We start from the raw sequence: 20,072 nt of genomic DNA, 5'->3' as shown, positions 1-20,072 counted from the left end.
CTTGCACTGGGTCCTTAAGTTAGTCTGTTTGAACAATAGGGGTCTAAAATAGCCCCCATAAAAGATCTACTTTGTTACTTTCATTTAAACAGCTGGGAAGTTATATTGTGTTTTTGTAGGATGCTCACTTTTCCAATGCTCATCTCCTCAAACTTACATCTAAATGCTATCCCAACATCAACCATGCTTGTGTGATCCTCAACCTAAGAAGAAAGGTGCTTCTATATTACTTACTAGCCACCACACATCTAATATTACCTGGAGGGAAGATTCTTAGGGGGTTATTCTAGTCCATTCTTTCTGACAAAATCCTTCTTAGATGGACAAAACCATCTGCACTGCGGGTGGGGCAGATGTAACTTGTGCAGAGAGAATTAGTTTTGGGTGGGGTTTTTCTTCAAAGTGAGATCTATATTGAAGTGTAAAATCATGCAGTCAGTATTTTCCCTGCACAGAAACAAAATAACTCACCCAAATCTAATTCTCTCTGCACATGTTACATCTGCCCCCCTGCAGTGCACATGGTTTTGTCCATCTAAGAAGGATTTTGTCAGAAAGAATGAACTAGAATAAACCCCTTAATCCTTAAAGGTCTCCCTAATAAAATCCCTTATGACGTCATAAATGTATATTCCCCTACAAAGAACCAATATTGTTTCTTCCATGCTCTGGACAAAACATCTCTTTACACTGCAAAGGAAATGTAATTTTGGTAGGAGATTGTAATACTATTGTGCATGGTCATCAGAATAAGGCCAAACCCATTCCTAAATCTCTTCAAAGAGTGTTGGCTCTGCAGCTTTGGTTAAACTCCTCACTCAACAACTCTTGTTTGACACTTGGAGAGTCAGGGAGTCCACAGCCAAGGAATATACTTTCTATTCCTCGATGCACAATGTCTACACCAGTGGTTCCCAAACTGTGTGCCTAGGCACCCTGGGGTGCCTCAGAACACTTGCAGGGGTGCCTTGGGTTAGTGGACCAGGATCAATTCATATTACTTATGGTCAATGTACCAGGCAAAACCAATGCTGGTGGCTGCCAATCATAATATATGTGGACAAACAGAAGCAAATCCTGTCCCTCACCAGATAACTGTGACATATAAACAGAATGCACTTGATTTAATATTTTTTTCAGAATTTCTCGATAAGAAGCATTTGGCCATGGGGTGCCTTGAAAATATTTTGATGCTCTAGGGTGCAGTGATTCAAAAAAATTGGGAACCACTGGTTTACACTAAGCACAATATGATCTTTATTAGTGCTAAACCAACAATCTTAGTTGTCTCTATTTAACCTGACCAAGGTCCTGTGTTAGTTAATATTGTGGGCCCTCAAATTTGCTGTGGTTAACAAGAATGGAGCCTCACTGATAGGGTTCTTTTCAACCCCCTCATTAAATCCCTTTTGATGAATTACAATATACTACTATTAACGCTACCCTGAATATGTCTCAGAAGTTGTGAGAGGTCCATAAGTCTGTTATTTGTTTTCACTTATTTAGTGATTCATCTCGTTCTAACATATACAATACCTTACGAAACAGGTGTGAGCACTAGAGCTTAAGCATAAGTCATCAGGGTCTGTTGAGGCTCTTTGTAGACTGTAGGCTGTCCATGGAAAACGAAACCTTCTCCACCAAGGGCCTAGCTCTACACAATCTTATCTAGATGTATTTTATAATAACATGCTTGGTGACAGCTTACTTATTAGCTGAATCATATATCTCACTGATAAACATTCACAAATATTTAAAAGATGGATGCTCCAATACTACTTATTTTGTTATATATTGTGACACTTATAGAAGTTTTTAAGCTACTTCTTGTGAAATTGTTATAAGGGCCTATCAAACACCTGGATTGGACTGCAACGTGTAAGAGTAATAGGTCTGTAGATGTACATTTCTCTTATGGGTTTTTTTCTGGAAAAAACCTGATAAATTATCAAATATATACACAAACCTTTTATTTTAAAGAAATGTTGCACTGGGAGAGGAATGCATTTTAATTAATAAATAAAATAACCAGACTAGTTTCTCTCCTGCTCTATATTTCCTAAATGTCTACTTCTTTTACTACCTTTAAACTGGTGAAAGTTAACACATATCATATACTGCATATCGTGCAACAACTTCAGCCATTGCAGAGTCCCTCCATTGCCTCACTAGTAATCATATAATTGTCTCAATACATCTAACATACGCATCATTGTTCAAGCAAAAAAATAAGAGGCCTTATTTTCAGTACTTGAACAAGCTTTTCTATAATTTTGTATAAAGTCAGTATATCGCATGAGATTAGGTTCCTGTAATCAAAGATCGACCTCATTCAGCTGAACCATCCATGGCTTAAATTATGATAAAATAAACATCCCTGCTGTTATGCAATGTCCTTTAGGCTCTCTAGAGCAGTGATTTTCAACCTTTTTACCTTGCGGCACACTAAATAAGATTTTTAAATTGCCAAGGCACACCATGAGATCCCCACAGGTAAAAAAAAAAACCTATTGCCCCCCCATATAAAAAACAATCACACTGGTCCCCACAGGTAACACAAATAAAATACATTGGCCCTTTAAATGAAAAGAAGAGACCAGTAAATAACATTTGAACTGGTGTTGGCTGTAAACTGGTTTGGGCATCTCCAGATCTGGGGGAACACTTGAGAACAGCTCAAGGCACACTAGTGTGCCACGGCACAGTGGTTGAAAAACACTGCTCTAGAGCCTAAAGGAATTCCAGTTTCCTAAATCCATTACCTATAACACAGGGGGAGAGTTATCAAATCTCAGAGCGATAAAGAAGAGGAGTTGTTTATAGCAATCATCTTTTAATAATAATTTTTGTAGCTTGTAAAATGAAAGTTACAAAATGACTGGTTGCTATGGGCCACTTCTTTCCTTAGTCCCTACCAAAGATTTTATAAATCTCCCCCTAATTCTGGAGGTTTGAGCAGTAGTTCAGGTGTCAGCTATGCAATAGACTCTATATGAATTTTTTGCCATGAAAAAAAAGTGTTCCACAGAATCGACAATATCTGGACAGCATAGCAACCTTTAAAAAGCACCTCCCAAAAGTCATAAGGCCCCTCATTTACAATAGCTACACTACTAAAGGGAGAACAAGCCTGCCCTTGCAGACAGGAGAAGGCCCCAGCCTCCTCACCTGACATCGCTACTAGAGTAGTGGTAATACTAGTCTCAGCCGGCATCTCTTCTGAAGGCAGGTCTCAGAGAAAATTCTGAATGTCCTAGGTGCCAAAAGGGAGATGCTGGATTCTGGCATATGGTGTGGGAATGTCCTAATATATATGATTTTTGGAAGGATGTTTGGAGAGATGTGCGGATAACCGCTCCAATACTACCAGAGATAGCATTGGAGCAGTCCATTAGTATGCCTCTTTGTAATTGTAATTGAGGAAACATATTCAAAGAATATGTATAAATACGTGCTGTGCCTTAGCACAATGGCTAAAGTGATAATAGCCAGAAACTGGTTCACAACAGAAATCCCAAATATTAATAAATGGCGAGCATTAGTCAATGAAGTGGTACATCATGAACGACATATGTTCAGAGTTCGAGGGGCTACCCACAAATTCGATGAGAAGTGGGAGAGATGGTGTATAGCCGGATTGGGTAGAGGGGAAGGTATAATATAAAGCCTGGACTTAATAAAGGAAGGGGGATCATATTGATAGATATATGGTCAAGAAGTATACATCAAGCAATAAATTGTCTGTTGCTTCTTTCCTCATGAATGTAAAAATTTAGGATGAATCCCTTTTTTTTTTCTCCCCGCAAGTGTTAAAATAAGGACAGAAGTAAAGTAAAGGACAAGATAAAGATGATTAAAAGTATTGAACATATTATGTACAGTCTAAGTACAAAGGAAGATGATATATACTTGTCTTTTCTTTTTTTTTTTTTGCTTTTTGCTTTATTGGTGTTGCTAGATGGAAATATGCAGGATTGATTAGCTTATAGACATGGTTAGAGAGAGATGGGGTCAGAAATAGAAGGGGGGAGAGAGGGAGGGGGGAAGGGAGACAAATCAAATTAAACTAAAGTTCACTTCATGAACACAATATACATATATAGGAGTAGGGAACATAAACACACAAGAAACACATAACGAACATTAAACACATATACATATATTAAATGCACTAAAGGGTCACATAGCAACTACACATCTCAATATACACCAAATTTGGGAGGGAGGGAGGGTATAGAGAAAGGGAAGCAGGTAATAAAAAGGGAAGGGGGAGGGGGGGGTGAAAGGAGGAATAAATAGGAAACAATGGGGTTAAAAAAAACTGACTCCCATGTCTCTCCCTAGAAGGCAACTGGACAAAATGAGTAAAGGGTAAATAGTAAATAGAACATTGGAAGGAGAAAAAGAATTGTCTAGGACTCTAGGTGCTTATGGAAGTGACCGAATCAAAATGTTCCCTGGTCAGTCCACTGGCCTGATTATTGTTTCATGTTAAATGTAAGGAGGATTCTAATTCTTGGTTGTTTTCAATCTTGCTCTTAACCCTTTGAGTGTCATGTGATTTTTGTGTGAAAATTGCCAAGTAAACATTTTCATTCATAATAATGATCTGTAATATTTACCTTCTGTAGGAAATGTATTAAAAATTAAAAACATTAAAACATTAAAAACCAAATGTAAGCAACGTTGGCATTTTAGCCAATATTTTACACATCTCTTACAGGAGATGTTGGCATTTTTAGCAGATATTTTGCACATCTCTCACAGAGATGTTGGCACTCAAAGGGTTAAATGACCAATAGCGGCATGTTTTCTTTGCCCATGATCCAAGAAAGCCTATTTAAATTATAAGACTATATAAATGCAAAAACATACATTAATCTTAAAAATTCTAATGTATAGTTAATTAATACACAACATACAGTGTCTATCAAAAGATACTTTCCCAAAAAGATGGCGTATGATGAAAAACATCAACTCCATTTGTTCAGGCTTATAAGATACATATGGATGGGCGGCAATCAAAATGTCGACGGATGGCACGATAACTGGGAATGTCGTCCCATCGTTGGGAAATCTCAAAGGGGTCGTGTATGTATACTCACCTTTGGCACTCCGGCAATTAAGATTCCAGCGCCGGCCCTCCAATTGAAGTCGGGATTGAAGTCGGGATTCCAGTTCCGGCCTCCGATCAGTAGTTAGGATGGCAACTCAGACGATGGGGTGCTGAATGAACCCTGCTCTAGAATGTATCACTTTCCAAATATTTGTGTATGTGAAAAGCATTTTTGGAGGTTTGATCATAGAATCACCTTTGAAACAGCCTGCGCAATATGTTTCTCTTTTGTTAATGTGCCAGTGGACCAGCAAAACCCCCCAAAAAGTTATTGTGATAAGATGGAAAAGAAGAAAAAGTCAACTAAAACCCTATGAAAGCAAATTTCCACACAGTATATGAGGAGAAATTCAACACAAATCTGTTTTTATTGGTGTCCTAAGTAGACACACATTTATTATTTATTTTATCAGCAGTTTCTTCTATAGCACATACATATTCTGCGGCACTTTACAGAGTATATTTGAACATTCACATCAGTCCTGCCCCAGTGAAGCTTACAATCTATATTCCTTACCACATATACACGCACGCAGACATTCTAGGGTTAATTTTGTTGGGAGCTAATTAGCCTACCAGTATATTTTTGGATTGTTGGAGGAAACCTGAGAACACACATAAAAAAAAAAAAAGAGATAGATAGAACTCAAAATAAATTTGAGCAATATAAAAGGAAGTTTTTCACAGAGATTCAGGCAAAGCAATCTTGTTCCCTGGCATTGCTCATCAAAGGCAATCCGAGAATGACAATGGACATATTCCAGACCTGATTGCTCATCTGTAAATTTGCAGATGAATGTGAGTGGTTAGTTGCCACCCAAACAGACTCTCACCACATTCAAGAGGTTCCACTGGACCACTGCGGGTATGCTAGGACCTGGAGGAGCTCTGTGAGTTTACAGCTTATCACAATCTCAGTAGCCTCTCCAAGCTGCGAATGTCTGATGTGAGGATCCTGCTTAAATCCTGTATACTGTACCTGGCCTGTCACGTCTGCTCTTCAGTTTCTATGTTCTCTAGCATTCCAGCCTGCTTCAGCCATATTGCAATCATGCTTTCCTCAGAGACTGTGTGCAATACTACTTTTTGACACCTGTACAATTCCTAGCTTTGTCAGATCTACTGCAGCCATTAACTCCTTAGTTACCTGCTGGGTGGAATCCTGCAAGTTTCCTGTTTTACACTGATTGCCCCATTCAGAATCGGTTGCAGTTTTTGCAATTCCCATTTGCCTTGCTGTCCAATCAGTGCAACCCAAGGGGTTTAAGTTCCCAGCTCAGCTAGCAGTCATTGCTTGTGCTTGTTGCTGATCAGCTCTGATGCTGTGTGAACTTGCTTCCAGGTTTCCAGTGCCTCCCAGTCTGCAAGTCTCACCTGTTCCTGCCCATGTCTGTGTCCATGCGCCACTGCCTGCTTCACCCTACAGTCTGCGATCCAGTCCTCTGATCATTCTCCAGTTAAGCCACAGTCTTTATTTCCTCAGCATTAAAGCCAGTCTTCAAATAACTCCACATAGGATAGCATAAAAAAACATATTTACTTTTTATTTTATTTTTTTATAAAAACATTTCCAATAAGAATCTTTTGGCCTATGGTTGCCATGAAAAAAAAAAATGCTGATACTGCTGGAACCACTGCTATAGAGTGAATGCTATCAATACAGTGTATTGTGCCTAAATAGGTGTTTCATGTGATGTAGTACAAAAATGCCTTGCATGTACATACTATTTTGCCTTGCAATACTGACTATGCGGGAGCATGCATCGAATGGGAAAATAAACACGGTGCGTTTTGAACTAGAAGCAGGATTTTTTATCTCTTTTTTAAATAGCAGTTGCCAAATTTTGTCTGTGTATTACACAGGGTTGCCGACCCTCCCGAAATTTCCGGGAGTCTCCCGAAAATCGGGGCTCCCTCCCGGCCCCCCGGAAGGGTGGGCAACCCTCCCGGATTCAGGGGGGACCCCCGCTGTCCCCCGGATCGCGGCATTTAAATGCCGCAATCCTCGGGTCTCAGAGGAGGGGGCGGAGCTAAAATGACACAATCGCGTCATTTTAGCCCCGCCCCCTCCACGGAGATCACTGAATTTGCATGTTTATCAGCATGGGGGCGGGGCTTAGTGATGTCACGCTCAAGCCCCGCCCCCTGAACGGCTACTGAATCTCTCCTCTCCGGGCTTTTCCCGGAGAGGAGAATGAGAAAGTCGGCAACCCTGGTATTACACTTAGGAGGAGCCAGAGAATCACATGAAATCAAGTAATTAACAATGAATCCACTGTGGGTTATGTGATAGGGGCTGAGTTTTCTTAAGCAGTGCAATTTAATTCTGTTGCTCAGATCACTAGAATTGAGCAGCTTAGGAAAACTCTGACCTTATTACATAACCCCCTTACGTAGTTAGAGATTACAGCTGACCTACTACCATCCCAAACACCCTTATGATAATCCAATACTGTTTGCTAGGTACAATATATCCATTGCTTGATATATGGACAGTTTTACTAATGCTATTTTCCAAGTTGTTTAAAACCCAATGAATGCAATTATGAAAATGTAGCTAGTACTGCAGCGGTTCTCAACCTGAGGGTCCTGACCCCAAAGTGGGCCCCAACCTTCTCAGCATGGGGTCGCAACTTCATGTTGCTGACCATCAGGCTGATGACTTTTCTAATCTCAGTCATTGATTCAAGGAGTCTGAAAAACCTGTTGAAATGTCTGTTATTTCAGACTCCTCCCATCATGTTGTGCCACCATGGTGCCATGTATGTGTTGTCTGCTGACTACACATGTGATGTGATGACCTTCTGCAGTTACTTTCTGGGGTCCTGTCATTTATTTTTATTGTCTGATGGGGTCCCAGAGCAAAATAGTTTGAGGACATCTGTAGTACTGTATCAGTTACAGTGTGAAGGCCAATTAAAGGTCATTAATTACTGTTCTATGCACCTATTAGCTTGGGCAGTATTTATTTGCAAAGTGAGTGACAGAAGAAATGGTTTGTGGGAAGTAACTGGGGGGGGGGGGGTATCAAATGCAGACAGGTGCAAGCCTTACCCTGCACTGCTCTGCAACTCATAAAAAAAGACCATTAACCTCTTGAGTGGTAGGTTTTGCTGGGGCAGGACAAACATACCAGGGCAGGTTTGTCCTGCCCCAGCAAAACCCACCACAGTTGGAAGCCCCCCTCCCTCACCTCTGCTCCGGCCTTAGTACGCCGGAGCTTCCCTGCCACCGCTGTGCCCGGTGCCTTAGACGCCAGCCTGTCACATTCAGCAGTGATGTCGGCGGCAGGCTGGGGGATGTTCCCGGCGGCTCGGGAGGACTCAGGTGTCTGAGCGCTCCCGAGTCCCCCCGAGCCGCCCGCCGACGTCATTGCTACTAAAAGTATGGCGGCAGGACGCTGGGGGAGCGGGGTTAGAAGAGCTCTGGCGTGCGATTGCCAGAGCACAGGTGATGGGAGGGTTGGGAGAATGACTGAGGGGGGGGGCTCTAGAGGTGCTGCGCCAGTGGTGCACACCTGGACACCACTGGCGCGCACCTGTTTCATTGCCCGGAAATTTTCCAGGACAGTCCGCTGCGGCAGCGCAGCTGAGCCAGGAAAATTTCTGGGCATACCACTCAAGGGGTTAAACCCTGCAAAGAACAACACATCCAGCAGACAGTCAACCCAAAAGATCATAGTTCTGAAAATATCTGGGCATAAATGGGTGTATATAAATCAAAAGTAATATGTATTTGTATATAGATGAATGATATTATGGGAAACGTACATTATCGCTGATCAAAGTCATACTTTTAATATTTTTATAGTTAATATCAATGGCTTATTAAAATTATGTCCATCAGCTGTTAATTAGCCAAACAATGATTAACATCAGATCTTAGGAAAAACCTGAATTGGATCTAATCAGTCCTGCTGCTGCTCTAAACCCTGAGATCCTGCTTTTCCACATTAACTCCATGTGGAACTATACTCTCCCTGCCACAGCATGATTCTGGATAAATATTTCATACCTCCCAACATGACCCATGCCAGGAGGGACACAATGCTCTGCTTCTGGACTTCCCTCTTAATTTATGATTGCCATCACCTGTTTTTGAACAGGTTTACTAATAAGAAAGGTGCTTCACCACAGGTGATGGCAATCCTAAATTAAGAGGAAAGATGAAGTCCAGGAGCAGAGCAATGTGTCCCTCCTGGAGAGGGTCATGTTGGGAGGTATGATATTTTGTGAAATTGAAGTCTCCCAAATTAATACAGGTTGCGTATCCCGTATCCGAGTATCCGTTATCCGAATTATTCCGAAAACCATACATTCCAGAAAGTGAAAAAAAAAATTTTTTTTTGCTAAAAACTCACTGGGGACATATGTAACAGCACTACTGGTGACATGATATGTAACTGGCACAATATATGTGCAAGAAAATGATTGCTTGGCATTCAAATTCAATATCTGAGATAGTACACACATTTTGTTTCATGTTTTGAAACCTTGTTTTTTGAACAAATAAAATATATTTGTGTGTATTTTATGTGGTAATAAAATATATTTGTGTGTATTTTATGTGTTTATACAGCATACATGCAAGATACTTCAAAATACATAATTGAAATATTAAAATATTCCGAAATACGGAATAATCCGTTATCCAAAATTCTCCTGGTCCCGAGCATTTTGGATACGGGATACTCAACCTGTAATATGTTACATTGTACTGCTGCCAGTGACCTCAGTTCACATTATATCACATAGTGCATAGTGACCAATTCTGTGAACCTAGTAAACAACTTTATGCCCTGGTTCTGTTGTCAGACTCAAGGAGGAGGGCCCCCCAAAGCTTCTACGCCCCACACAAATGCATACTTGGCTACCTGGTCCTCTCCATGAGGGAAAAAATGCTCTGTTCCCGGACTTATTACCTGGTAATGTATGATTGCCATCACCTGTGGTTAAGCATCTTTGTTATCAATTTACTAGCTCACCACAGGTGATGGCAATCATACATTACCAGGGAAGTCCAGGAACAGAGCATTTTTTCCCTCATGGAGAGTCAGGTAGGCAAGCATGCACCAATGACACCCCCAGTGGCGTAACTACTGTAAGGGCTATTTCACACACTCCGGCTCCTGCCGGGCGGTGAAAACCCATACGGCCAGGAAGCCGTGCCGCACACAGTAGTTTACAATGGAGGGGATGGCCACAGCCCGGCAGCCGTCCCTTCCAGTGGTGGGATCCGGCTGCAACCCGGCGGCCGGGCTGTGGCCATCCCATGTGAATGGACACATTTGTGTCCATTATTAACTGCTGTGTGAGGCAAGGCTTCCTGGCCGTGCGGGATTTTCGCCGTCCGGCAGGAGCCGGAGCATGTGAAATAGCCCTAAGGCTGCCCCAGCTGCCGCTTGGGGGAGCAAGTGGCAGTGGGGTCTGTGTGGGTGCCGACACCTGCTCGATGCACTGACATGCTGCTGCTGCCTGCCTGCTGGCCGAGCACTGGAGGCGAGTCAGCCGCAGAGCGGCCATGACAGAGACGACAAATCCCCCAACTGATTCTATTGACTGTACACAGAGCCGGCTATTGGCTACAGTGTACAGGATGGGTATGGGTGTGCTGGGGCGGCCTGGGATGTGTCCGAGCCAGGGGCATCAGCAGTGTCTGCTGGTATTTTTGCCTCTGTCTTGCTTCAGCTTCTCAGTTATGCATGTGACGTTATCACATCACACGCTGGTGAGGAGCCCGGGGGGGTGGGGGGCCACAAACTTTTTGGCAGGGGGGGAGCAAAATTTATAGTTACTCCACTAACACCCCCAATACCCTTTAGCTATGCCCATGGATTCTAATGTACTAAACCACTACATGACATTGCAGTAATAAAAACAACAACATAGTAATGTCACATTTCTTGTCCATTTTCACATGCCTTACAATATTCCAGCTGCTTTTTGACCATATTTAGATATCAGTTAACTCTTTCAATCTCAAAAGGACTTTGATTATAGCATTTTTGCGGTATAATGCACACAGTTGAATGCATTCAGCTGTCATCCATTACAATAGCCTAAATAAAATCCTACCCCATTAAACTTGTTTATCTCTTGTTTAAAGTATTCTGTTTCTACTAAAGAAAATACTTCCTGTCACAAACGTATTTCTCTCAATTTCTGACCCTGAAAAAAGAAGGTCAGTTTTTATCAAAGAAACTGTTACATAGGACAGTAAGGGATTCCAATGGCGCTTAGCCCGAATTAGTAGGCCATCAGGGTTGAATATATCAAATATCCCCCTTCATTTCACTATGTCAAATGATTCCAGCTACCAACCCATTCACAATCAAACTGGTCATTATTATAATGTGTTACAGACCCCTTAGATTTCCTTTAGATCTAGTCATGGTGATGTGCATGTGAATTTGTTCCACACTGTGTTTACAGGACAAAAGACAGATGTTCCATGATGGATAAAAAGAAGAGCTGGAAGACCTCTTTTAGATTTTTTTATTTATTTTTTTATTTGGGGGGGGGTTGGAAATACCTGTGCACCAGCTAGGTGATTAGTAATTGCAGAAAAGAGAGGTATCTGCGCTAAACCCAACAAGCCCGGAATGTATAATGTATAGGGATTTTTTGTTTATAAACCATATACACAACTGCATCAGAATACTGTTATTGGAAGTGTCTGTATAGGTATGCAGAAGGTTCTAGCTGTGTTTATATGGGGGAATGCCCATTCCCTAGACAAGCAAATGACAAAAAAAAAAAGAGAAATATATAACGCACTGGAAACAATGTATATATAAAGAAAAAACTGTTTTTTAATGTGCTAAAATACACTGGCCAGTGAAATACATAGAGATAAAAATAGATAAAAAGTACACATTAATTGCACACAATTGTACACAATTGGCCCCCGATGGTAGTTGGCAATTAGCTGCTGTTTGGGGTGGATTTGTTAACTCCAAATTAATTCTCCCAGTAGGATAAGTGGGAGGTGGAAAAAGTTACTAAGAATAACTGTTGTTGAAGTCCCAAATTAGATATTATCCTACTGGGTAGTGGGTAGATGGTATCTACGAAAGGTAGAGGCAAACGCTCACTCCTTTCATGTCTGGCCAGATACAAACAAAAATTATATAAATGAATTAATAAAAAGGGAGGGACCTCCCTATACCTGTACCAGGTGGACCAGATTTGATATCCTTAAGTCTGTATTTGCAGCAGTCCTCTTGGATAATTATCCACTGTTCTGGGCTCTTTATTCGAGATATGGTTGCTGCAATCACAAGTCCATAGAGCTTTTCTGGCAGGTGTAGGGGCCGGCCCTCTTGTGCTCCAGAGATAAAATAGGTGCAGATTGAGAAGAGAAAAAATATGGTACAGTAGTTTAACTTATTTCCCCGCCTCTTTAGGGGTTCAGTGGCTTCCTCAGAAAACAACTGTGTACAATTAATGTGTACTTTTTATCTATTTCTATCTCTATATGTATTTCACTGGCCAGTGTATTTCAGCACATTAAATAACTGTTTTTTCTTTATATATACATTGTTTCCAGCGCATTATATATTTCCCTTTTTTTTTTTTTACATTTCTAAGCAATTTGACTAGATCACTTAGAAGTGTAGCACGGATCACTCCGAGTGCATGCACTGCAGACATAGGCGTCGCTATCATGCGCAGGGAAAGCCAATGCTTGCCCTGTCTTTCTGCTAGATCAGTGGTTCCCAACCTGGGGTACTAGTACCCCTGAGGGTACTCTGCAGACCAGTTGGGGGTACTTGAAAATAATATTGGTAATGGCGGACAATAAAAAAGGTCTTTTGATGGCTGAAGAAGACCCATTGCCATGGAGACAAACCATGTTGTGTCATATGCCTGACCAGTAATCCACTGGGAGCATCCCATGCTTCCCTCAGACATCAGCAGTCATCTGCCCAGCACTGACAAAGGTGGAGGAAGCAGCAGCATTAATCCTATCGGTGTTAGCGGGAATCCTGGAGATAATACACAACCAGTTTCTAGACACAGAAGGACATGATTCCTTGCTGTATACTACACCTCCGCACCTCCTTAATATAAGGACATGCATAAGGATCCGCATACCACTAAGTACTGTCCATATTTCAACATGAGAGGAGGGGGTACTTATCAATGAAAAGCCTAATCAAGGGGTACGGGAGAGAAAAAAGGTTGGGAACCACTGTGCTAGATGGTGAGGTTTTGCCTATAAACAATAGGCAAAACCCTCACAGCACGATCGCTCAACACGCAGTATTGGGCGGCACTAGTGATGCTGTGTGCTGATCAGCAGTTGCCCCATGTGTACCATAAAAATTTACTTTTAGTTCATAGTTTAAAAGAACAGAGAATCACTGTCCTTTGTCAATGACATTACAACACAAAAAGAACACACAATGGACAATAAAAATACAATAAGCAATATGATTCGGTTATACCAACTCAAAGGCACCTGGATTATAAAATGTACAAACCAGCGATAGTATACGATAAAGAAATATCTTGGGTCCAAAGGGGCATATACACAGAGGGATTTTGTGGCCTTTTCTAAGCTATCTCTGCAGATCACTTAGAAAGTAAATACAAATTGCTCCATGTGTATGCCCCCGAGCAAATGGCGATGCGCGGTCCCTTACATTGATATCGCCTGTTAGTTAAGTCAGTGCACGCAGTGAAAATCTAGTCAAATTGCTTAGGAAGTGGCTGCAAATAGCTCTGTGTGTACAGAATGAGTGATAGCGATCTACATCATCATGAACCACTACCCTGCCTTAGCACATATTGTTTTATGTGTATAGGCTCTCAATGGGTGTTCTAGACACCCAGAAATCACCTACCCTAAATAGCTTAGCAGAAACACTTAGCACACATCTCAACGTGTGTATGCCTCTTTACTATAAATTCATGAGATCCTGAATAAGGAGGTATGTGTAATGACACGTGACGATTCCAAAAAATACAAGATATATTCTTAAGGTGGGTTCAAACCTACAGATATAAGTATCCATTGCGCCCCTCTATCTATATTCCAATTTTTTTTTTCCTACAGATTAGAAATCTCCAGTTTTATTAAAGCGGCAATCATTTACACTGCAAAACTAGTTTGATTTTGAAGTGTAAATGATTGCTGCTTTAAAAAAAATGGAGATTTCTCACTTTCTGAATCTCTCATCCTATTACATTTCACCCTTATGTGTTTGCAGTAGCAGCAGGTTTTCAGTACTTTCTTCAGTGTATTACCAGCTCCAATGTGCATTCCATCTGCGCTGAAGATACTCAGCTTAAAAAGTGCTAAAATGGAGAGTGTTAAACAGCCAGCCAATCAGCTCCTAACTGTCATGACACAGGCTGTGTTTGAGAAATGACAGTTATGAGCTGATTGGTTGGTGGTTTATCATTCTACATTTTATCAATCTTCAAGGGTTATTACATCTCGCGCTTAGGGGGATATTCAATCCAGGGTCATAGTAGAATAAATTATCTAAATTAGTAAATATAACAATGATTTAAATTAATAAAAGATGTTTAGAGAGCGCCACACAATTTTTGAAAAATTGATTACAGTTTATTATAAAAAATACATATAAAAATAAATATAAAAATACACAATTAGAAATAACTCATACTGTATAAAAAAGTCACAATAAATGACCAAGATATAATTAATAGTATACGGCTCCAAATCACTCAATTTAGGAATATATAATGAGATTTCAAATTTTCTTAGACACACAACCCTGTGCGCACCAGGGTGTGTGTATTAATTGAAAAAAATAGTCATATGTACATATATATACACTGAGTAGTGGATTTATCAAAAGAGATCGCGCCCGATTATATTCTTTTTAGGTTTTACAATCCAGGGTCATGACTGTCAGGCTGGCCAAACAGCCGTGACCCTCCGGCTCGATGTGAAGTTGTCAGTAGGGAATCAATGTCCAGCCTGCCGATTTCTGAAAAGGGGGCGTGGCCGAGATACGGACGGGAGCTTGATGATCCACGGCCGTTCTCGGCAGAGCAGGCCTGACTGCTTCTAAAGGTCCTGAGGAAGAAAGGCACACCCTCGAAACATGTTGATCCAGACGTACGGCAGTATTCAATGAGGCCAATTCGCCATGTTTCATAGCGAATTTGTGCTATTTTCACTTTGGAAGGTGATTTTTTGTGTCAGAAAGTAAATCACCCTATTCAACATGCACTTTTCAACATCAGGGAACAGTGAATGACGGACAATTCGCCGTCTGATAGTCTCCGCAATTCGCTGTGGTTTTTCAATGGGTTTTTCAATGTGATTCGCCATGAGTGTATTCAATGAGAAGATGGCGAATTGCTTTCTAAGTGATTTTCGCCGTGTGTCACCGTGTAGCAATTGCCATCTTTTCATAGTGAAGTGGAATGTGAACTGTTAAAATAAAGGTTTTTCTTAAAAAAATTTGGTGTAAAAAAATCAGGAATTTTATTCTGTGAAGGGGCATGCTATTTTTATTGATGTGCTTACAGCACATGAATATATATTTAATTTAAAAAATATATATTTTTTTTACACATAACAGCCAGCAGGGGTCCGGGAGCCGAGAGCCGCTCATTACATATTCATATATTCACTGCTCCCGATCATTACATATGCACGATCAGGAGCAGTGTTAGCGGCTCCTACCCGGTCCCCTGCTAGCTCTCCCGGGGGGAAGCTTGTGGTGCCTGGGTCCCAGGGAGCTCTCCCCCCTCCCACATACATTCTGGGGCAGGCAGGGAGACTTCCATCTCCCTGCCTGCCACCGTCCCCCAGCTCCCTGCGGTGTCCGCCGCAGGGGTTAACATTCGCCATCAGGGGCAGCGAGCCCCTGCGACATTGAATACTGTGTCAATGAGGGCTGGCAGCGAAGGCTCCAGCCCTACGGAACATGGCGACTGAATCCTGTGCAGCGAATTAAGAAGAGGATTCTTCACCATTAAAGCAGTAAAATTCTGGAACTCATTGCTGATGGGGGTGATTACAGAAACTACTGTTAATGAATTTAAATCAAAACTGGATGCATTTTTTGCCACTAAGGGAATCTATAGATATGACTTATGCTGTGTTCACACTGTTCGTGTGAAATACGCGGGTTTTACCTAGCATTTTAATGCCGGGGACTGCACCGACCCCAGTTCTCACTGCTAAGGCAAATTCCCAGTTTGCAGTTCTACCCGGTAATTTTCCTTTTAACACAGGTTTTTTTGCAGTGTGAACGGGTCAACCCATGTCTGCATACCCTGGTCTCAAACCCAGGTAAAAAGCAGGGCTGGAGACCCATGAATTTTGACATGGGTTGACCCATTCACACCGTGTTAAATGGCAAATTACCGGGTCGACACGCTAGACCCGGGAATTTGCCTGTTAGTGCGATCGGGGGGGGGGGGGTATTACTCAACTCATTAGGTACAAGTTAGATAGGTTGAACTACATCGACTAACATCTTTTTTCAGCCTTAATTACTATGTTACTATGTTACTTAAAACAAGGGGGCTGGGTAAAGGTATATTAGATTGTGCACTTCCCAACATGACGTATCCCCGGAGGGACAAAATGCTTATTACCTGGACCTTGAGAGGGAAGTTCAGGTAGAGAGCCTTTTCTCCCTCCTTGATAGGGTCACGTTGGGAGGTATGAATTGTGTATATGAAATTTGAACCATTGGAGTACCATTGTATTTAGAGAGTTTTCTTATAGTGGAACAAAGACAACTAAAAAAACTTAAAATACGGTTACGGTATAGCGGATAGACAAGGTTGACAGTCACTAGGTCGACCTACATCGCTCAGCAATTTGATAAATATTATGTATTGTTGGAGAGATGCGCTCTTCATCTATCTAATTCAAAAGGCAGCAGCAGCCTCCTGGCTGATGTGTCCCCCGAGACTCCCCGTATAGCTGTGGGCGTTGCCTAGCTTTTGTACTAGATCGCATCACATCTAGTACAAAAAGCATGTACTGTGCTACAATATAGTGCTTTTTGTACGAGATGCAATGGGATCTAGTACAAAGAGTACTTTTTGGGCCGTGCAATGTGATTTGATGATGAATCAATAAAGCGATCACCATCCTTTCATATTGAGGATGAAAAAAAAAAAAAGAGTATAAACAATGTAACAATAATGTTACAATAATTACCCATTATAGCAAAAAAAAGAAAGCACTAATTTGAAAAATTCAGGTATTCAATTGCTCACGTTTTAGTCCATTTTCGCCCATGCCCTTTTTTTTTTTTCTTGAAGCAATGAGCAAAAAGGAACCAAAAACACCTGCAATTTCCACCAAAAGTGGATGAAAACATGTGGGTCAGCGGCGAATTCATGGTTTTTACAGTGACAGATTTTTCAACATTCGGAAAATAGGCACTTCAATTGCATACCTCTTTACAGTTTAATGTCCTTAACCTACATTTGGCTTGATATAAAAAAAAAAAATAGATAAGTTCTCAATTTTGTACACACAGCATAAATGGGTGATGTTATAGCGGAGTGAAGCTGTCTAGATCGACCATGTTATGGCCCACCACCCTTAGACGAACCCGTCTAATTAACCACCTAAAGATAGTTGAACACGTCTAGATCGGCAGTAACAACACCAGCGTTAAAGTGACGGGACTGTGGTTGACAGTCACTTCGGTCGACATGAGTTTTTCAAGTTATTTTGGTGCTGAATGTCACAGGAGTCCCCGTGGACATTGTATATGTGCACTGTGTCCCCTTGCATGGCTCGCTGGCTCACTCTATATTCACTTGTATAGTAAAGTATGAACAAAGTCGACCTGTGACATCGGCACCAAAAAAACGCATGAAAAACTCATATCAACCATGTGACTGTTGACCACGTTCCCATCACTCTAACACTGGCATCTAACTTCCGTTACTGTCAATCCAGACGTGGTCAAATTACTTCAGGAGTCTAACTAGACTGGTTCCACTGAGCGTGGTTGACAATAACATGGTTGATAAAGATATCGTAGATCTGTCTACTGCAGCGGTTCTCAAACTGTGGGTCCTGACCCCAAAGTGGGTCCCGAGCTTTTCAGCATGGGGTCGCGACTCCATATTACTGACCATCAGGCTGATGACTTTTCTAATCTCAGTCAGTGATTCAAGGAGTCTGAACAATCTGTTGAGTTGTCTGTTATTGTAGACTCCTCATTTCATTTTGTGCCTCCACAATGCTGCCATGTATGCAAGGGCGTAACTACCATAGGTGCAAGGGGTGCAGCTGCTATGGGGCCCAGAGCTGAAGCGGCCCATCTTTGCTGTTTAAATTATATGTGCTATATATATTTATTACCATCAGTTGCTAAATAGGGGGCCCTTACAAGTTTTTGCTATGGGGCCTAGGAATATCTAGTTATACCCCTGCATGTATGTGCTGACTAAACATGTGATATGATGACCTTCTGCAGTAACTTGCTGAGGTCCTGTAATTATTTTTATTGTCTGATGGGGTCCCAGAGGAAAATAGTTTGAGGACCCCTGGTCTACTGGATACCGCAGAAATGAGCTCCCACCAATTGTATTGTGAAGATTTTACCTGTGATAGAGCAGTATATAATATGGGGGGCTGTGTTCTTCAGAATATCATAACTCAATCCCATTCCAGCCAGTTTTCCAGGAATATAATTTTCAATGAGAACATCACAGACTTGTGCAAGCTGCAAAAATAAATACTTACAATAAAAGTGATGCAGAACAAAGAACTAAAAAAGTAGCATTCACAGTTCCTTCTTAAACCCTCTTATGTTGCTGTAAACGAAAGCAAATGCTTACTCCAGTTATTTAATGCAACAGTGACATCTGCAGACAGAATGCAAGGAACAATTTCACTGAAAAGTGAAATAAAAACCAATCAGAATAATCCAATAAATTGCAAATAGTAACCCTCTTGTGATATAACGCGGGAAAACTTAGGGGTTGCTTCAATCAGACTTATACCGCAAGACTGCGCATGTGAGTGCCGCATTTATGATAGCTTTTGACTTGCTGATTTTTGTTTGCAGCCCCATAGGTATAACATACCTCCCAACTTTTCATGTGAAGAAATAGGGACACTCGCGCGGCGAAGCCGCGCGAGCGGCCGAAAAGGGGGCGTGGCGTATGCAAATGAGGGCGCGGCTTATGCTAATTAGCCGTGACCTCATTTTCATACGAGAATAGACGCTGTGCGCATGCGCACAGCGTCTATTCTACTACATTTGGGGGTCTCCCAACTGCCACCCCCCCGCAGCGGGACAATGCCTGCCGCGGGTGGGACGTCGGGACAGGACCCGAAAATCGGGACTGTCCCGACGGAATCGTGACAGTTGGGAGGTATGGTATAACAATCTAGAAGGAAATCTTGTGTGTGGGAAGCATTCCAGAAAATGGCTTCCTGTAGCCGTGAATAAGAGCAGGCAGTGTGGATAAGATGCGGACATCACGCACAGAGCAGATGGGAAAAATGCCCTATGGAGATTGGATATTGTAAAATGCGTACATTCAATGTAGGGACTGACAACATTAGAAGAACACTGATGTGATTAAAATTATTCTAGCCGATTAAAATACATAGTAGAGGTGATATGCTTTTTAGGGGAATACCATTAAGGAGTCGATTATAATAATCGATGATGGAGATAATAGAGCTGATTCATAGTTGTATGTGTGTCAGTTTTGAGGCTGGATCTACCAGTGTTGGGTCAGATGTGGGGAACGCTATGAAGTTCCAGGCTGCGTATACTTGCACCCACTGTTTTACAATGTAATGCGTATGGATCTCAGGTGTGAGCGTATGCACGGACCTGATAACTACAATATACGTTCTACAATGTGTTTGCAAAGTGGCAACATTGTAAAAGGACATAACTGTACAAGTGATCATATGGTCATTAGCAAGTAGGCTAAGGAGGGAATTCAAATAGATGTGATCATTTATTGCAGGTCGG

The 20,072-nt window shown here is 41.6% G+C and overlaps 1 protein-coding gene across 3 annotated transcripts in view; it reads right to left on the bottom strand.

The window, feature by feature from the left end:
* Positions 1-20,072, bottom strand: part of SUGCT (succinyl-CoA:glutarate-CoA transferase) — an 848,669-nt gene that overhangs the window by 773,294 nt on the left and 55,303 nt on the right. For all 3 annotated transcript variants that reach the window (XM_083188510.1, XM_083188511.1, XM_083188512.1), the window contains exon 6: positions 18,683-18,803. In XM_083188510.1, the coding sequence (XP_083044636.1) occupies positions 18,683-18,803 (121 nt within the window). The remainder of the gene's footprint in view (positions 1-18,682; positions 18,804-20,072) is intronic.

This window comes from Crinia signifera, chromosome 5 (assembly GCF_055691185.1).
Source record: "Crinia signifera chromosome 5, ASM5569118v1, whole genome shotgun sequence".
Lineage (NCBI taxonomy): Eukaryota > Metazoa > Chordata > Amphibia > Anura > Myobatrachidae > Crinia > Crinia signifera.
The sequence above is the reverse complement of the archived record's forward strand: the minus strand, read 5'-3'. Positions and strand labels throughout refer to the sequence as shown.